Source organism: Chiloscyllium punctatum, chromosome 37, assembly GCF_047496795.1.
Source record: "Chiloscyllium punctatum isolate Juve2018m chromosome 37, sChiPun1.3, whole genome shotgun sequence".
In the NCBI taxonomy this organism is placed as follows: Eukaryota; Metazoa; Chordata; class Chondrichthyes; order Orectolobiformes; family Hemiscylliidae; genus Chiloscyllium; species Chiloscyllium punctatum.
This window is the reverse complement of record NC_092775.1, coordinates 68,331,662-68,352,584: the sequence shown is the minus strand read 5'-3', so window position 1 is coordinate 68,352,584 and position 20,923 is coordinate 68,331,662. Positions and strand designations below refer to the sequence as shown.

Genomic DNA, 20,923 nt, shown 5'->3' with positions numbered 1-20,923 from the left:
CCAGTACCATGATTAGTGTATTAATACCAATCACTGTGTGCAACCTTGGAGTGCAGCCGTGCAGCTTGGAGGGAATGCTAATTTAGATCCAACCTGGGCTCAACTTATTCCATGGGGCTAAGCATTGAAAGCATTATAGTTCTTGCAGAATTAGTTTGTGCCACATTTGTGTGAGCTCCTCTCTAAATACATCAAAACATTTAAACTGAGATTTATCTGAAAAGTAAATATGACTTTTTTCACCTAGAAATTTAATAAATGTATGTATTGCAGTCCTTCACATAACTAATAATCAATCTGCTAAATCTCATGCAAAGGAACAAGTCTTTTTCTTCAGTAACAGATCGTCCTTAAAGCTCAGATGTTCCAAGGGAAGCAATTGAGACAGTTCCATTAAAACTTGCATTTATCGCAACTAAAACTAAAGTTCCACCAAAGTTTCCAGTAACGTTCTTCCATTTGATAGATAAAGGGATGTGAAGATATAAAAAGGAATTCACAATATACCACATGCATTATGTACCTATCCTTCCCCTCCCAGCAAACCTCATTTACTGTCCTGTACAAATTTTCCTGGGAATGTCAGTGGGAAACTGTCTCCAGCATCTTCTCTTCACAAACGCTATACAGTTGTGCCACTTCCTGAAGGCTGTTCCTCAGACAACTTAAATGTCCTTCAGATAACTCGTGAACATGATGTAAGCAACTCTTTTAAGTCACAGTTCTCCCAAATCATAACCACAAACATGTACTGAAACTGTTCTGTGTAGGCATGTCAAAAAAGTAATGCAATGTACAATATTTTCAACCATCTTCAGCTCTCCCAGCAATGGTCTTGCCTCCACTATAAGATCAGAAGTAGGTTCACTGATGATTGCACAAGGTTCAGCAGCAGTTACAACTCCTCAGATACTGAACAGACTTTGTTTACATGCAGCAGGCCCTGGACAACATCCAGACTAGGGTTAATTAGTGGTAAATAATATTTACACCGCACAGGTACCAGGCAATAAGCAACTCCAACAAGAAAGAATCTAGCTATTGCCCCATAACCTTGTATAGCTACACTAGAAAATTTAAGGCTTGGAACTCTGCAGCAAGTAACTGACTTTCTAAGTCCCCAGTTTCTGTCCACCATCTACAAGATTCAAGGCAGGAATATAATGGAGTACTCTCCACTGGCCTGGATGAGTACAATTCCAGTAACATTTAACAAAGTTGATACTATTCATGACAAAGCAGCCCATTTGTTTGGCACCTGATCTATTATTTTCAATATTTACTCCCTTCCCAATTGACATACAGTGCAGCAGTATGTAACATCGACAAGATGAACTGTACCAACTCAATAAGGTAAAGTAGCCTCAGTCGTTTCCCATCCTTTTTAAACATTAATTGGAAAGTATATAAATAAGTGAAGAATCTAATTCAAGAATAAAACCGCCAATCAGGCCACTAATAAGTACAAAAATAATGAATAATCTAGGGCTCTTTCCTGTCAAGTAGATGATTTTATGGAACTCTTTACATTTATGAAGGGCTTTCATAAGGTATATCTGGAAAAGGTGTGCCGTTACAAAAATAGGAGCCACGAATGTGAGATACTCACTTAATCAGTAAGGAATTCAACACACACTTCCTTACCCTGAGAGCAATTAAAATGTGGTACTCTATATCATACAGAGTAACTGAGGTGAAAAGCGTGGATATATTTAAAAATACGTTGGACAGAGAGAAAGGAGTATGTTGAGAGAAAGAGATAAAATAAGTTACGAGGTGGCTCGTGCAGAGAATAAATGTGTTAAGCCAAATGGTCTATTAGTGTGCTATAAAATCATTTAAGTATTAGCTATGGTAATTTTGTCATTTATTTTCATCCTATCTTTTATGCTGACAATCTTGTTTGATTTCTGTTTTTATGAATTGCCCACACAGAAATTTGAAAGATATTTTGCTGCCCCTGGGGGCACAGTTGGAAGAGTTATTGAAGTGAAGCTGGAAGGATTCTGAATTTGAAAATGTGTTGCTGGAAAAGCGCAGCAAGTCAGGCAGCATCCAAGGTGCAGGAGAGTCGACATTTTGGGCATGCCCAAAACGTCGATTCTCCTGCTCTTGGATGCTGCCTGACCTGCGCTTTTCTAGCAACGCAGTTTCAGCTCTGATCTCCAGCATCTGTAGTCCTCACTTTCTCCTAGGATTCTGAATTTACCTTGGCCGGGATTTTGTCCACCAGTGCCCTCCAGATCTGACCTCAACAAAATGTGAAGGGTCAGTGCCCAGGCATCTCACATCAGACCAGAAGTTCTGATGCTTGCTGTCATTGGTGGATGTTGGTTGAGAAGTGTCCTACTTGGGACCATGTATTTTGATGAGGGGTGGCAGGAGAGGCAAACAGGTGGTGTGAATAGGTGAGGCACCATTAGTGGGACAAGTTCAACCAACTTTCTTCCTGCCTGGTGGTTACAGGGTGTAAGGGCAGCTAAATAGGAACAGTTCCATGACTGATTTCCATCCCATTCCATGGGATGTTAACATCACTGTTTTGTTGGTTGATCAGGAGCCTGCGTAAATCATATATATATGCAAGTCAGGGTTAATGTGACCTTATGACTGTGTCCTGAGCAGAGCTTCCCCAGTTCTGATGATCCAGCATGTGATATCACCCACGTGCGAAACCTTTAACTGTGAAGCCACAAGGAACAGGAGTGTTGTCAGATCAAACCAGCAACGTCTTAGACTCTCATACTCTGGACACCATTCTCCCAACTTCCTGACCAGGGGATGCTGTTGAAACTGTGTTAAGGGGCTTCTAGCTGATACGTAACCTCAGGTCATGTAATTTTAACAAACTGGCTGTCAGCTAATATCTTCTGTCTGTTTTCTTCAGGCAAGCAGCTGATTGAGTGGTTATAAATAAGACCCAGGATCTGTAATATGAAAGTAATTCCTTACGTTTCATTTATTTTGCATTGTGTGTTGCCTCTAGACAGAGCAAATGGAATAAGTATGTTCAAAGAGTGCTGCTTAGAAATGTTTAGAATTGGATTGCTCAAACCTCTCTGGCAAGATAGCTAATAAACATCCAAACTTAGCACTGATGTGTAGAATAAATCTTTAGAGTGACTGTTTCAGTGTTTGTAATGAGACAGAGTAAAAGAATCTGGCAGGTCTGTTATCCCAGATAACATAAATGCAGTCACCTCTGTTTTTTTTTACAAGAATGTTTAAACTCTTGTGGGTGATAAATACCAAATTGTTGGTATCATCTGGAATACTCTTTTAAAGCTTTTCTTCAACCTTAGCTAAGTGTTGCTGATTTATCATTTACAGGAAAAACCTATGTGGGGTTAAAAATCGTGCAAGCACTGTTAAATAATGAGCCAGTTTGGCAACAATATTTAAGGAAATTTCCAATTCTGGTGGTGTGCTATACAAACCATGCACTGGACCAGTTTCTTGAAGGTAAGGTTCTGCCATCAATCAGCTTGAATTTCATTTTTGTATACTTTATTAAGCACCCCAGTGTTGTACTGGATTGTCATTCAAATATGCTGACTATAAACCCGTTTACCATCTTGAATAGATTTACATAAATTAACTTGGATACTTAATCAAAATGTTTTTGTTTTGTAGAGTCCTTTATACTAAATGTTAGAGAGTGATTGTGCTATACCTTGGAGATGATCTTGTTATTCTCGTTGCAATTTCTATTTATGGCATAAATCTATTTAATACAATGTGGCAAACTTCCATTAACATCTGGATCAAAGAGCAGTTTGCTTCATTCATCGATCAGTTGATAAATGCAGAATGGCTAGACACATTGCAGTCAACCTTGTATTGGTTACCAGTTTGAGACATAAGACTGAAATTTTGTAACTCAGCTGCTAGTGCAGAACAATAAGAAGGATGAGTGTGGGTTGGAGAATCAGGTTGTTGTGTTCTAATCCTGTCTTCAAATCACATCATGCAAGAGTCACTTGCAACCAGAACCAGCCCCATTGTTTATATGTGATACTACTTCAGTTAGTGCCATGGTAAGACCATAAGACCATAAGACATAGGAGTGGAAGTAAGGCTATTCGGCCCATCGAGTCCACTCCGCCATTCAATCATGGCTGATGCGCATTTCAGCTCCACTTGCCAGCGTTCTCCCCGTAGCCCTTAATTCCTCTAGACAACAAGAACCTATCAATCTCGGCCTTGAAGACATTTAGCGTCCCGGCTTCCACTGCACTCCGTGGCAATGAATTCCACAGGCCCACCACTCTCTGGCTGAAGAAATGTCTCCGCATTTCCGTTCTGAAATGACCCCCTCTAATTCTAAGGCTGTGTCCACGGGTCCTAGTCTCCTCGCCTAACAGAAACAATTTTCTAGCATCCACCTTTTCAAAGCCATGTATTATTTTGTACGTCTCTATTAGATCTCCCCTTAATCTTCTAAACTCCAACGAATACAACCCCAGTATCCTCAGCCGTTCCTCATATGCTAGACCTGTCATTCCAGGGATCATCCGTGTGAATCTCCGCTGGACACGTTCCAGTGCCAGTATGTCCTTCCTGAGGTGTGGGGACCAAAACTGGACACAGTACTCCAAATGGGGCCTAACCAGAGCTTTATAAAGTCTTAGTAGTACATCTCTGCTTTTATATTCCAACCCTCTTGAGATAAGAGACAACATTGCATTCGCTTTCTTAATCACAGACTCAACCTGCATGTTTACCTTTAGAGAATCCTCGACTAGCACTCCCAGATCCCTTTGTGCTTTGGCTTTATTAAGTTTCTCACCATTTAGAAAGTAGTCCATTCCTATATTCTTTTTGCCAAAGTGCAAGACCTCGCACTTGCTCACGTTAAATTCCATCAGCCATTTCCTGGACCACTCTCCCAACCTGTCTAGATCCTTCTGTAGCCTCCCCACTTCCTCAGTACTACCTGCCTGTCTACCTAACTTTGTATCATCTGCAAACTTCGCTAGAATGCCCCCGGTTCCCTCATCCAAATCATTAATATATAATGCGAACAGCTGTGGCCCCAGCACCGAACCCTGCGGGACACCGCTCGTCACCGGCTGCCATTCTGAAAAAGAACCTTTTATCCCAACTCTCTGCCTTCTGTTAGATAGCCAATCCTCAATCCATCCCAGCAGCTCACCTCGAACACCATGGGCCCTCACCTTGCTCAGCAGTCTCCCGTGTGGCACCTTATCAAAGGCCTTTTGAAAGTCCAGATAGACCACATCCACTGGGTTCCCCTGGTCTAACCTACTTGTTACCTCTTCAAAAAATTCCAACAGGTTTGTCAGGCATGACCTCCCTTTACTAAATCCATGTTGACTTGTTCTAATCAGACTCTGCTCTTCCAAGAATTTAGAAACCTCATCCTTAATGATGGATTCTAGAATTTTACCAACAACCGAGGTTAAGCTGATTGGCCTATAATTTTCCATCTTTTGCCTTGATCCTTTCTTGAACAAGGGGGTTACTACAGCCATCTTCCAATCGTCCGGGACCTTTCCTGACTCCAGTGACTCTTGAAAGATCTCAACCAATGCCTCTGCTATTTCCTCAGCAACCTCTCTCAGAACTCTAGGGTGTATCCCATCGGGGCCAGGAGATTTATCAATTTTAAGACTTTTTAACTTTTCTAGCACTATCTCTTTCGTAATGGCAACCATACTCAACTCAGCCCGGTGACACCCTTTAATTTTTGGGATATTACTCCTGTCTTCCACTGTGAAAACTGACGCAAAGTACTTGTTAAGTTCTCCTGCTATTTCCTTATCTCCCATCACTAGGCTCCCTGCATCAGTTTGAAGTGGCCCAATGTCTACTTTTGCCTGTCGTTTGTTTCTTATGTACTGAAAGAAACTTTTACTATTATTTCTAATATTACTGGCTAGCCTACCTTCATATTTGATCCTCTCATTTCTTATTACACTCTTTGTTATCCTCTGTTTGCTTTTGTACTAGTGAAACAAACCATTTATACATCATTCTTTTGAGTATACTCAATAAAACAAGTGACTGTGCTTCAAAAATAAATCATTGTCTGAAACTTGCTTTGAGACGTCTTGAGCGCATGCAACCCATTTTTTATAAATTCTAATTCCTTCTTTGACCATCTGGAACCCCTCAAAAACTTACCTTTCCTGATCTTCTTTCCCTAAACATAATCATATGCAATTGAGAAAGGTTCTGTGTGAGTACAAATAATAATAAATTGACAAACTCAGTGGTTAATTATTTTCTCGGAGCCTAGATGGCAAGTGTTGGTAGATTGCTTCCCATTTGAAGGGGGAATGTCTGGCAGTAACTCCCAATCCTGTATCATGGCACTTATTTATTGAATATTTCCAATACCTTGCTATAATAATTGATGTAGAAAGAAATAGAGTTAATGTTTCAGGTAAAACTGAAGAAAATTAGGTGAGAAAGACGCTAAGTTTTAAACTAGTGGGAAGGAGGAGGGGCTAATAAGTTTGATATACTGGAGATGGCAGAGCTGCCCTATGAAGAGAGATTGATATGACTGAGCCCGAGTTCAGAGGGATGAGAGGGGATTTGATTCAAATACATAACATTCTAATAAGCTGGACAGATTGGATGCAGGAAGGTTGTTTTCCCTGGTTGGGAAGCCTAGAACCTGGGGACATTTTTATCAGGATATGGGGCAGATCATTTCGGACAAGATAAAGAAGGTTGTCTTTACTCAAAGGACGTCAAAGTGTGTGGTGCTGGAAAAGCACAGCCAGTCAGGCAGCATCTGAGGAGCCAGAGAATCAACGTTTTGAGCATAATTCCTGAGGAAGAGCTTATTCTTGAAACTTGGATTCTCCTGCTCCTCAATGCTACCTGACCAGCTGTGCTTTTCCAACACCACACTCTCAACTCTGATCTCCAGCATCTGCAGTCCTCACTTTCTCCCTTACTCGAAGGATAGTGAACCTGTGGAATTATCTATTACAGAAGGCTATGGAGATGACAGCTTAATGGTATTATCAATGGATTCTTAATCCAAAGACCCAGGTTATGTTCTGGGGACAGAGGTTCAAACCCCGCAATGGCAAATGGTGGAATTTGAATTAGATAAATATTTGGAATTAAGAGCCTAATGATGACCATGAATCCATTGTTGATTGTCCTAAAACTCATCTAGTTCACTAAATGTCCTTTAAAAGAAGGAAATCTGCTATCCTTACTGGGTTTGGCCTACATCTGACTCCAGACCCACAGCTATGTGGTTGATTCTTAACTGCCCTCTGGGTAATTAGGGATGAGCAATAAATGCTTGCCTAGCCAGTGATGCCCTCATCCCATGTACAAATAATAATTAAAAAAAGCCTTGAGCATATTCAAGAAAGTGACAGATCCTTTTTTAATGAAAGCTTTGCTTGCCTCCTCTCCACAATGTTTATATATAAACAGTAGGTGAACCACCATACGCCTTTAACCTTCAGACTTTCCAGTTCTAAGAAATCACATGGTAAGCCCCTTTCAAACCAGAAATTGTCCACTTCCTTCCATCTCTTTCACAAGAGATGCCTGTCACAAAATTAATCGTAAGGTCTGATACAGTAGAGTCTGAGGAATTTGCCTGGGAATTTAACATTTCCAATGAGCAATCCTTATGTGCCTTGAACTTTCTGAAAACATCTATTTAAATCCGAGAATTCAGAGGGTTCTGCTGCAGTTCAGAGTTACCTTGGAAATATTAGGCAATTAAAAAGATAAGTTTCACTCCTGGTTAGCTATTAAACTGATCTCCCAACTTGGCACACACCTCCAAACTACACCTCCCCCAGAACCCTTATAGCCACTGGATTCTGACCTAACAAATTACCTCCCCCACCCCTGGACTTGACAATCCCTGTTCACCTGGGACCCAAAGTTCCCTCTTCTTTTGGGACTCAAAAAACACTTTTCTATCTAAGGCCACCTTCGCCTCTCTCTCCCAGAGACCCAACATCCACTAATCCCTGGAATCTGACAATCTTCCCCTCCATTCAGAAACCAGACCTCCCACCTCCCCCACCATGTGACCTGACATGCCCCTCCCCATTCCTGGACATAATATCCACCCACGGGACCTAATATCCCAAACTAATTTTAAAGACTCCCTCATTTACCTGGCAACCTTATGAACTTGTGCCCTGGTACCCTACCCACCTGGTATCCTTACCAAATAATTACGTTAGATGCTCTTTCACAGGAGCTGCGGAAGTGGCTGTTAATTGGACATTTAAATCATAAAATACCTAACTACTGCCATGAGAAAGAGGAATGGTTTGACTTTCTGTGATCATCCTGCACTTCAAGGCATCTTTAAGTCTGATTTAAGTAGATTTAAGTCTGCTCCACATTTTTGAAGGAGAATGTCCTGCCAGAAATATAGTGCAGTTTCTTAACAGGGAAAAAAATAAGAGTGAGATGGTAATCTGTCCATGTTTGCTGCTCCTTGGACAATCTGTGATATTTGTGCCTTATAAATGGTTTGTAAATAAACGTGCGATATCTGACTCAAGAAGAACTCTGTGATATATATTATGCTGACTAACATTTAGTTGATCACAAACAACATCAAGCTTGGAAATGGAGTTTGCAAAAGAGCCATTCCAGAACTTAGTTAGCAGAAATTTTTGTCTGTTCACGATTGGATGTGTGACAAAGTGTATGACAAATCAGAGATAATGGAACACTTGAGAGAGGTGGGGTCATATGGAACTGGGTATTAGCAGCATACATGTTGGAAGCTGATATGTTTTTGATTAATGTTGTATAGCAACAGCATTTGGATAAGAAATAGTTGAGGCTCAAAGTTGGATCTTTGAGGGACTCCAGTAGAAGAGAAGTCAATGGAGGTTGTTGTCTGTCAATGCCTAGATAAACAGAGCGGAGCCCGATAAAGTCTATCCTATCCCTCTGAATGATGAGGTGATGTATTAAAGGAGCTGTGTTAAAGGCTGCAAACAAGTGGAAAACCATTGGAATCATTTACTACAGTCACGCAGACTGTCATTTATTTCTGCTAAAGGCCATTTCAGTACAGTATATATTGATGTGATGCTTTTAATTTGAAATGAGTTTACAGAAATTAGCTTTGTAGCCAGAGTTAAGCGCAGAGTTGTGGATTGAAGCCAGATCAGAGCTGAGATCAGGCAATGGGAGTGCAGCACGATCGTGTTGAGATAAAATATTTTTTTTCTGAAAACTGCGATGCACTTTTGCCATGGCAGGGAATTCAGTCAGAACAGTGACTAATTTAACTGGCTGCATAACTGAACAATTGATGGTCAAGTAAAGAGCTTGAAGTCATCCCTCAAATTTCTGCTGAGAAACTCCAGGGATCAGTTGACAAACGAAACTGGCATTGTGAACTTTCAAGAAGCATGGTCATGATTTTCCAAATTTGTGGCCAAATGGGTGAGGAGGGGGTGGGTGTGTTAGGCATCAACTAACTCACCATCCCATTGCTGATAAAACTCAATCATTTGAGCACCAGTCAGTGAGTATTGCAAGCCTTAACAGTGGCATTCCAGCTCGCCAGAAGCTGCCAGGTATTCAGATGCTGGCCATGTTCGGCTACTGATATCAGTTGGTTGAGGCCTACTTCTTGGGAGCCAGTGTCGAGAAGTTTCAGCTTGTGCTTGTCATGGGCTTGAGTTCCTGTGTGAAGAGAGGTCCAAGGTATCAGACACAAAGGCATCAAAGGCAGGACTGGAAATTCTGTCTTTGGAGGCTTGGTGTGGACTTATTGGTCCAAGTGGCCTGTTTCCATACTGTAGGGAATCTAATCTAATCATGTAGAAGGGTCTTTGGACTCGAAGCATTAACTTGACTTTCTCACCATGGATACAGCCAGAGCTGTTGAGTTTCTCTAATAATTTCTATTTTTGCATCAGAGCTCCAGCAGCTGAAATTCTTTGTTTTATTTCAGAGAAACATTTGGGCCAGATAACTTTATAATAAATGTCATTGTCCATTTGTGCTTTTCTCTTGTTCAGGGATCTATGGATTCTTGCACACTGGCCTAGTCAGGGTGGGTGGAAGAAGTAACAGTGAACTACTGAAAAGATTTACACTGAAGGAACTGAGAAATAGCAGAGATTTCAGAAGAAAACTTCCCCAACATTTACGAGGCGCCTATTTCGAGGTAAGGTTGCTGCATGTTGCTGAAATCCCATGACTTTGTGTTATTGTTGGCAAAAATCACTCAGTCATTTCAATTTGTGTCCAATAAAGGTCACCAATCAAATGAGAGAATCGGAGCAGAAGATTCGAGCAGCAGCACAGCAATTGGAGTGCACAACGCAAGGGGTTCTTCACGAACAGTATTTAGAGAAATATATTTCTGCAGTACATTGGAACAGCTTGCAGAATGGACTGGTATGATCACACAAGATGTCTCTCTATATTTTTTCCAATAATGCAATATCTGTTCCGAACATATTGACGTCAGTGAAATTGTGGTTTTATAAGAATGCTTGTGTGTCTTCCAGAAGGGCATATTTTTCAGATGAGCCTAGATGTTATTGACAGCTATTTTGATTTGATTTGATTTACTATTGTCATGTGTAGCAAGGTCCAGTAAAAAGTGTTGTCTAATGTGCTTTACGGATAAATTATTCTATACAGGTTCATCAGGGTAACAGCACAAAGTGCAGAATACAATATTACAGTGCCGAGAAGGTGCAGAGAGATCGACATTAACATTAAAGAGGTCCAATTCAAAGTCGGATTTTTACCTTGGAGGTGCTATCAAGTTGCTATCTAGTTCTCAACTGATGCCTGTAAGCATGCTCTGCTAACAGAAGTCACTGGTTGACGTCAGAAGCTGATTGTTCTGAGTTCTGGTTCTTATGGACGGAATGTATTGTTTTTGCCATTACTTCAGATCAGTGCTGGGAAGCCTCAGTGCTAATTGAAGAAGTTTGCTTATAATTTAAAAGTTGAAGTGTGATTCCACTGGGGTTAGGAATACTCAAGGTGTTTGTTAACACAGTTAAAGTCTAAAAATATTACCAAACTCATTTTACATGGTTGTCTGAGGGCTTATGCTGTATGTTGTGCCAGTAACAGTGTTCAGGATAGAGAAACTAACTTTCACTGGATATTTTAATGCTTTTACAGGTATTCGATGATTTTGGCTTCCTTGGAACAAGGTATTCATTAATGGTAGAGTGGCTGGGCCTTGGTTTCATGAGTGTGACTGCAATTCCTGGAGCAGATCCTCAGAACATGGAGAATGCTGGTAAAATCTTCACTGTCATGTTCAGAATTTAAAAGAAAAAATTGTAATGAATTTAAAATATAAACAATATCATCTTCTGTTACTTCCCCTGCTGACTTTTATTTTCAGTAGTACCATTAACCAATTAACATGATCTCCTTAACTTGAAAGCCATGACGTGGAGATGTTGGTGTTGGACTGGGATGGACAAAGTTAAAAATCACACAAGGTTATCGTCCAAAAGGCTTATTTGGAAGCGCTAGCTTTCGGAGTGCTCTCCTTCATCAGGTGGTTGTGGAGCAGGATCATAAGATACAGAAAGCAAAAGATGACAATGTCATGCAACTGAAATGCTATATTGAACAAACCGAGATTGCTGTTAAGTCTTTCTTCTATTAGAATGGGTTGCAGGTTTCAGTTGATTAATATGAAAATTCCAGACTACTTTTAAGTCACATTCTCAAGATAACTTAAAATTTTATTTAAAAAGTGACACCTCAGCTCAGACAATGCATTAAAGGTGTGAGGTTAGAGTCTGTCTGTATCCCAATCTTGAGTCAAACTGGTTCTATTTCCAAAGTAGGAATTTATAAAATGTTACATCGCGCACACACACACGCACACACGCACACACGCACACACGCACACACGCACACACGCACACACGCACACACGCACACACGCACACACACACACACACACACACGCACACACGCACACACACACACACACACACACACACACACACACACACACGCGCGCGCGCGCACACACACACACACACCCTTATGAATACACCTTCTGACAGGCTTATACTCGATCACACACGCACACACTCTATCAAGCATGCACACACGCAAACACACACTCTCTCACGTGCACTCACACTCATACTCACACTTTCTCTCTCTCATATGCACACACAAACGTATAAGTCTATGGGATGAGTTTGCATTTGCAGGATTGTATTTGCAGATATATTCTATTTTGCTCAAAAAGCGCACAATCTGCAGGCAGTTAGTGCAGGCAGTCCATCCATGTAACATATTATAAATTCCTAGTTTGGAAATAGAACCAGTTAGACTCAAGATTGGGATACAGACTCTAACCGCACACCTTTAATGCATTGTCTGAGCTGAGATGTCACTACTTAAATAAAATCTTAAGCTATTTTGAGAATATGGCTTAAAAGAAATTCTGGGGTTTACATGTTAATGAACCGAAACCTGCAACCCCTTCTAAAAGATGAAAGGCTTGACAGCGATCTAGGTTTGTTCAATATATTATTTCAATTGCATAACACTGTAATCTTTTACTATAAATTCAGTGTCTTATGATCCTGCTCCATAACTACCTGATGAAGGAGCAGTGCTCCGAAAGCTAATATTTCCAAATAAACCTGTTGGACTATAACCCAGTGTTATGTGATTATTAACCTTAACTTGAAAGCCCAGAAGAAACTGTGTTGCAAACTTGTCACCTTTGATCCTGCCACCTGTTAAATGGCTGTCAAAGTACATTATTCATAGGGTGAATTATTTTGTGTATGTTTTTGCTGCTATACCTTAATTTGATGCTCTTTCAAGCGTGGTTAAGAAAACCTTTAACCTCTGTTATGAAAGCATCAAGTTCAATCTCCATCTTCAATTCATAGTTTAATAACAAGTTTGGAGCATTTGATTGTCCTGTAGTATTGTTGCTATCATGCCCAAAAAATTTAATCTTCCTGTCACTGCATTGAAAAAAGATATGGTTTTCCTTGGTAGAATTTCCAAAACTATCCTGACTGGAGAGACTACAGTTCATCTTGAACAGGGCCAAGCTGACTACTTATCCCACCCCTCCAGTGTATTGATCTGCTTTCCCAGTATTATTATGTCACAACATAACTTGGGAAGAGTGTGCAAATTATCACCCCCTCACTGGTCGATAAGCTGTCACAAAATGTATAAAATTCCAATTCGACCACCAAGCTGATCAGCTTGTTTGATGGACTGCCTTTCAGGACAGAAGAATTTCAGAGCTTAAAAAAAGTAACTCATGTATTCTAATACACTAAAATGAAATGGTGGTTTGAGAGTACCTTGGATCTTGTAGCTGCTTCTGAGTTTCAGGCTTATTTCTAGCTTTACTGTTAGATTTTTTACAGTAAGTTATAAGTACATAAATAAGAAATGTTTGGAGGGTTAGGGACCAAAGCGCAGGCAGGTGGGACTAGTTTAGTTTGGTATTATGGTCAAGGTGGACTGGTTGAACCAAAGGGTTTGTTTCCATGCCGTATGACTCTATAACTTTAGCAACTGAAGAGAAAAGAAGAAATTACTATGCAGTTTTGAATTATGCCCATATAAAACCTGAGGATACCTACACAGTTGTTTACAATTAAGACAGACGGTTTGATACATTTTTGTGGATAGTTAAAAGAAAAAAAACAAGTAAAATTAAATTCTGAAGATCAGAAATCCCGATTTGATGGGTGGATTAAACTCTTCCTATTAATTCCTTTTAATTTCAACAATGATGACATACTGTTTATAATTGCTCTAGTCATCATACATGATGGAAAAATACCTGGGACTTTTGCTATGCCTGTTCCATCTCTTTAACCTTACTCAGTTTTTTCCCATAACCACAGAAAGTCTATGATTTTCACAGCAGCCATATCCTTACCTAGGAGTATGTTAACTCTGATCCTGCGTAATTTCTTAGCAATTCTTACTATTTTCCTACTGTTCTAGACATCAAGTCTCTTTCCAATTGCACTTTGTAAAAAAGAACCAGGATATAGTCTCTACTTACCTTGTTTGTTAACTCTTTGGCTTTTATTGCACTCTCTGAATGGTAAATTATCTCTTTCTCCAGCAAAAGAGTGTCAGTAGCTCCTGTTTCTCTTAGAATTCTTGTGTTTAACTGCATCATTTAAAGAAAAAGAGGTTACCATTACTTTCTGTAAAAGATCTTTTATATGTCTCACCTACCTTATTCACCATTCCTGCACTGACAGCCGTGTTAACTTCCATTTTATAGTCCGAGCTAGTTTGTTCTGGTGTTTTTGTTTTCTTTAGTCTCCTCTCTGGACCCACTCTTACAAATCCAAATAAGTCACATGAGCTTCCCATGTAACTTTGAGCATTCTGAACAAGGGTATCCTACATTATTTCACTGACACCCTCAACACCTTCTTTCCTGATCTGAGAAGAGGATCTTAGCACATTTCCAACTCTCTTTTCTTTATCTTGGCTACTTCCCATCCTTTTGTTTTTCCACTCTGTATCCTTCTTGAGTTTGAGTTAGATGGAATAAAGGTTTTCATTTATTCATTATTTCACAATCATCAGCCATTCCTGCTGTCTGTCCAGCAGTTGTAACTCTCTGGTCTTCAACAAAGGTTCTTACTACAAAAGCTAATGAGTTTTTAAGCTCTTCTAAGAGAATAATTTCACTGAGAACTTCATGCATGGTGTTTACTCCTCATGTTCCTTTCCATCTGTCACAATCACGTTGATTCACCCTTTGAAATTCAGTATATGTTTGCACAGGCTGCTTCCCCAAATTTCAAAACTTTTGCTTGAGAAACAAACTCCTATTCACCAAGAATAGCCTTCTATTTTAATAACGTGATAATCCATAGAAATTTCTCTGACAGTGATGCATATGTTTCATGTCTTTCACCTGTCAACTTGTCTAGTTTTCCCTGGTCACTTTGTCTTACTAGTTTTTCAAATGACATAAAGAATGCCTCCACACACTTTCCCTGCAAATTTTTCATCTGATGTCACTTCTGTGAACTGCAAGATTTTAAGATGGTATTTCCTATCTCTCTCTCCACTTTTACCCTTTCTTTACCCATTATTTATGAATCTCTAGTTCTGTCTTCTTAAACGCACTCTTTTTATGTTTGACCTCTCTCTATATTTCAAATTCAGGCTTTTAAGTTTAATTTCCCTTTTTTTTTATTTCCATCAGCTTCAATTCTATTTCATAATCTAGCTGCTTGGACCGCAATTGAGCTTTTGCTAACTCGAGTGACTCAGCCCTTTGTATACCTAATTTCTCCTGTACTTCACATGTTCCCTGATGTTTTGTGAATATTTCAATTAGCTCTGCCTTTTTGGTTCCGGGAGGCGATTCCACTTTTCACTTGTTTTCCTATTTTAGCAGTCTAGCCTTTGTTACTTTTGGTTAAATCCATCAGGAATATCTATTCTAATGGCAGGATGGTTTTAGTTGTTTCCAATGCATGTTATTTTAGTATGTGAAAACTGACATCTTTCTGTTTATCTTTTACCACGCACTTTAACTCCGCATCCAATTTTACGTTGACCTCATTCAAAAGGTCCGAAACACTAATCTCCTAAATCTCTGGGAGAAGTGCAACAATAATCATGTTGCACTATTGCACATGCTGTTGCTAAATGTATACAATCCCAATTAAACAATAGCCAATTTGCCTGACATTGCTATCCAGGACAAAGGAAATTCACATCATTAACAGAAAATAACTTGTTTATTGTAACACACTTAACTCTAATAACTGGCAGAGAAAAGGAAGAATTCCTAATCTTCTACTATACAATTTAAGCTATACAAATTTAAAACCCCAGAATACCCTCACAATCATTAAAACAAATGAAAAGTAGAGGGCTTGACATATGTAATAAGTGGAAATACAATATATATAGAAATAAAATTCTGAAGACCTTAAGTCTCAATTTTGAGGGCGGATTAATTGTCTCTCATAACCTCTTCTTATTTCAGCAATGGCAATACATTGTTGGTCTTTAAAGCAATGATTGCTTTTAACTTGAATAGTTGACCCAGTAGTGCTACACTTCACAGAGGCCAGGGGTCCTCTGTGCCAAATCACGAAAGGGTTGCTTCACATTCACGTCAGATGTCAAGAATAGGGCTCATTACACTGGGCTGAGAGTAATGTATTAGCTTAGATCAATGGAGAGAAAATAGATCATTTTTGAGTTGGCAGGTTATTACTGGTGGGGTGCTGCAAGGATCAGTGTTAGGGACTTAGCAATTTCCGATCAATACCATCTTGGATGAGGGGATTGAGTGTAATATGTAGAAGATTGCTAATGGAAAACTGATGGAAAAGTAAATGTGAGGAGGACACGAAGTGGTTACAGAAAGATTAAATGATTGTGCACGATTCAGTCAACTGTACAATTATCTACTTTGGCAGGAAGGATAGAGAGTAAAATAAATTTTTAATAATGTCACTAGTAAATAATGATGCAGAGGAATTTAAATGTCCTTGCATTCAAATCTTGATCATAGCTTTGTTGTTATGTTTGACTCCTAGGTCAGGTTTCAACCATGTATCGATACTGACATTAAGATTGTCTATTTCCACCTTAATCACAATACCTGACTGTGTCCGTTCTTCGTCTCATTTATTGCTGAAATGCTCAATTATGACTTTATCATCTCTGGACTTGGTGTTCTAATGTGCTCATGGTCGACCATCCTCATTCCTCTGTGCAAACTTGAGTTGGTTCAAACTTTTACTGCCTGTGTCCAAACTGGTCAACATCCTAATCCCCGTTCATCCCTATGCACGCTGACCCACCTTGGTTCCTGATTAGGCAACACTTCAACCTTGGAAATTATTATCATTGTATTCAAAGACCTTGCTGCTCCCTACATTGGTTATCTCTTCTAATCATAACTGCTTGCTGAGATTTCTGTGTTCCAGCAATTCTGACACAGTAATAATTGGAAATGCGCAATCATTCCAACAGTTGCAACTGTACCTTCAGTTTTCTAGGCTCTAAATGTTTTGGAATTCCCACTCTCAACCTCTCCAGCCTTTCTACCAATATTTCCTCCTTCGTAGTTTCTCTTCAAATGGATCTCTTTGACCAAACCTTTGGACGTTTGTCCTAATATCTCCTTTTTGAATCTCGGCATATGAAGGTCATTCCGCCCATCATATTTGAACTAGCTCTTTGCAAAGGCCAACACAAGCTTGTCCCATTCCCCTGCCTTTTCCCTTTAGCCCGACCAACTTTCCTCTTAAAAGAATTACCCAGTTCCCTTTTGAAAGTCACAATTGAATCTGCCATCTACCACTCTTACTCCAGGACTTAATGACTTGCTCCCTAAAAGGGTTTGCCCTCTTATTGCCTTTGATTCTTTTTGCCATTGGTGTCCTCTGGTTCTCCACCAATGAAATTCCTTTATTTTTCCTATGCCTCGATCTTTCATGATTTTGAAAATCAAATCTCTTCCCAACCTACTCTTCTACAAGGACAACCTCCCCAATTTCTCCAATCCATGCACAAAACTGAATTCCCTTATCTTTAGACCATCACATTATTAATATGGCTTGGCATCTAACTTAGGTTTATTCATACATGAAAAGTGATTGGGGATGTGTTATTACAATAAAGGCACTATAGACAGCATGTGCTGTGTTCACTTTTATTCTAAGGAGTTTGGAGAAATAATGAGACTATACCTGAAATTATATGTACAGTTTCCGTCTCTTCATCAAAGGAAGGTGTATTTATCTTAGCGGGATTACAGTAAAGATTGACCTGTGAGGTGAGGAAGAAGAAAGCTTATATTAGGATAAAATGTGAAAGCTCAATTAGGGTGCTTGAGAGTTACAGGTTAGCCAGGAAAGACCAAAAGAGTTATGAAGAGCCAGGAGGGGACATGAGAAGTCATTGGCAAATAGGATCAAGGAAAACCCAAAGGCTTTCTATAGATATGAAAGAATTAATAGAATAAAATTAGGGCTAATCAAGGATAGTAGTGGGAAGTCATGCGTGGAGTCAGAGGAGATAGGGGAAGCACTAAATGAATATTTTTAGGCAGTATTTACACTGGAAAAAGACAATGTTTTTGAGGAGACTGCTGAGATAGAGGCTACTAGACTGGATGGGATTGAGGATCATGAGGAAGAGGTATTGGCAACTCTGGAAAGTGTAAAAATAGATAAGTACCCTGGGCCAGATGGGATTTATCCTAAGAATATCTGGGAAGCCAGGGATAACATTGCCAATATTTATGTTGTTATTGTCTACAGGAATAGTGCCAGAAGACTGAAGGATAGCAAATGTTGTTCCCTTGTTCAAGAAGGGGAGTAGAGACAACCCTGGTAATTATAGACCAGGGAGCCTTACTTCAGTTGTGGGTGAAGTGTTGTAAAAGGTGATAGGATTTACAATCATCTAGAAAGGAATAAGCTGATTAGTGATAGTCAACATGGTTTTGTTGAAAGTTAGGTCGTGCCTTACAAATCTTATTGAGTTCTTTAAGAAGGTGACCAAACAGGTGGATGAGGGTAAAGCGGTTAATGTGGTGTATATGGATTTCAGTAAGGCATCTGACAAGGTTCCCCATGGTAGGCTATTGCACAAAATACAGATGCATGGGATTGAGGATGATTTAGCAGCTTGGATCAGATATTGGCTAGCTGAAAGAAGAAAAAGGGTGGTGGTTGATGGGAAATGTTCATTCTGGAGTTCAGTTGACTAGTGGTATACCACAAAGATCTGTTTTGGGTCCACTGCTGTTTGTCATTTTTATAACGACCTGGATGAGGACATGGACAGATGGTTAGTAAATTTACAGATGACAATAAGATCAGTAGAGTTGTGGATAGTGCAGAAGGATGTTGTAGGTTATAGAGGGACATTGAAAGGCTGCAGAGCTGGGCTGAGAGGTGGTAAATGGTGTTTAAGACAGATAAATGTGAGGTGATTGACTTAGGAAGGAGCAACAGGAATAAAGAGTACTGGGCTAATGGTAAGATTCTTGGTAGTGTAGATGAGCAGAGAGATCTCGGTGTACAGGTACATCGATCCTTGAAAGTTGACACCCAGGTTGATAGGGTTGTTAAGAAGGCGTACAGTGTGTTAGCTTTTATTAGTAGAGGAATTGATTTTTGGAACCATGAGGTCATGCTGCAGTTGAACAAAACTCTGGTGCGGCTGCACTTGGAATATTGCGTACAGTATTGGTCACCACATTATAGCAATGTTGTGGAAGTTTCGGAAAGGATTCAGAGGAGATTTACTAGGATGTTGCCTGGTATGGAGGGAAGGCTGAGGGACTTGAGGCTATTTTCATTAGAGAGAAGCAGGTTGAGAGGTGACGTAATTGAGATAATCAGAGGGTTAGATAGGGTGGACAGTGACAGCCTTTTTCCTCAGATGGTGATGGCTAGCACGAGGGGGCATAGCTTTACATTGAGGAGTGATAGATAAAGGACAAATGTCAGAGGTAGTTCCTTTACTCAGAATATTAGGGGTGTGGAACACACTGCCTGCTACAGTAGAAGACTAGCCACATTTTAGGACGTTTAAATAGTCATTGGATAGACGTATGGATGAAAATGGAATAGTGCAGGTTAGATGGGCCTCCGAGTGGTTTCACAGGTCTGCACAACATCGAGGGCCGAAGGGCCTATACTGCGTTCTAATGTTCTATGTTCTGTGTGAGATTTATTAGAATAGGCCTATATTTTGTGGAATTTAGAGGAATGAGAAGTTTTCTCAATGAATCATATGACAATAGTTTAGAAACCAGGGATTACAGTTTTAGGATTGGGGATTGGTCAATTTTAACTGAGATGAGGACAATTTCCTTCACTCAGATGGTTGAGCTTTTCAGAATTTACTGTCCTATTGAGCAATGGTACTCAATTATTAAGTAAGCGTAATGCAGACAATACATTTGGAAAATCAAGGGAGGTGGAGTTGGACAAGGATATGGAGTTGAGATGGAAAATGAGCTATGATCCAGTTGAAAAGCATGGGAGATAAACAAGATGATATGACTCAACCCTGCTCCTGTCTCTCATGTTATATACCTTCTTATTGCATTTTTTTGTGAAGATGAAGAGCAGGAGGATCTGGAAGATGAAGATATGGAGGATGAATTGATTCAAATCTCTGAGGAAGCAGAGCTTATCCAGAGAGACAGAATGATTGATGACGATGAGCCAAAAATGAGGACCAAGAAGAAACAAGATGCTGATCTCAACGAACTGGCAAACACCTTGTTAGCAATGAATCTTAACAACCGGGGAGCTCAGAGAGGAAATCCACAGGACCAAGATGGCTGGCAGGTGAATCCAGAGGTTTTGAAACTTAAAGAGCTGCTGTCATGATTAGTTGGACTCACCACTGAAGTTTGGGCTGGATTTAATGCTCTCTCGCTGACAGGTTTGAAAGCAAGGTGGGATGTCCTACATTTCCACTCAGACCCTACTGTAAATACACCAGTAGCAGGGCTGGACTCATACTACCTGCCCACCAGTGGATCAAGTGAGCCTCTTCAAAAGTGGATAATATATTTCCACTTGAGGACTTCATCCCACCACCACACTCATTTAACTGGCAGGACAGACTCGCATTCAGGTGGCCAACTCGACAGATTTCCCCGCATGGTTTAGTAGTGGCAATATCACTCTTTAAGTGGTTCCCTGGTCCATTTAAGTATCTCTTCTCCCAACTTCCCTTCCCCAATTTGTAACTACTCCCAAGGTTTCCCTTCCATAATGAACTCCCAAACCTCAGCACCCCCTACCCTCTCTGCTGACCCCTGACAGTTACAAAGTTTTGATTCTTACCTCTTATTGCCCAAGTGTAGTACTGACAGTGACCACTATTCATGTTGGCGCTGCTGCTACTTTGAGAGCTGTTGGCCTCTGATTGGCTGGCAGCT

General features: G+C 40.1%; 1 protein-coding gene and 1 long non-coding RNA gene across 4 annotated transcripts in view; one reads left to right on the top strand and one right to left on the bottom strand.

The window, feature by feature from the left end:
- Window positions 1-20,923, top strand: part of znfx1 (zinc finger, NFX1-type containing 1) — a 63,254-nt gene that overhangs the window by 20,153 nt on the left and 22,178 nt on the right. For all 3 annotated transcript variants that reach the window (XM_072556974.1, XM_072556976.1, XM_072556975.1), the window contains 5 exons: window positions 3,331-3,462; window positions 10,005-10,153; window positions 10,243-10,386; window positions 11,131-11,251; window positions 20,092-20,324. In XM_072556974.1, the coding sequence (XP_072413075.1) occupies window positions 3,331-3,462; window positions 10,005-10,153; window positions 10,243-10,386; window positions 11,131-11,251; window positions 20,092-20,324 (779 nt within the window). The remainder of the gene's footprint in view (window positions 1-3,330; window positions 3,463-10,004; window positions 10,154-10,242; window positions 10,387-11,130; window positions 11,252-20,091; window positions 20,325-20,923) is intronic.
- LOC140463188 (uncharacterized) overlaps window positions 9,074-20,923 on the bottom strand; it is a 43,277-nt gene continuing 31,427 nt past the window's right edge. The window contains exons 4-5 of the long non-coding RNA XR_011954625.1: window positions 14,030-14,140; window positions 9,074-9,666 (exon numbers count right to left, since the gene is read on the bottom strand). This is a non-coding gene — a long non-coding RNA (uncharacterized lncRNA). The remainder of the gene's footprint in view (window positions 9,667-14,029; window positions 14,141-20,923) is intronic.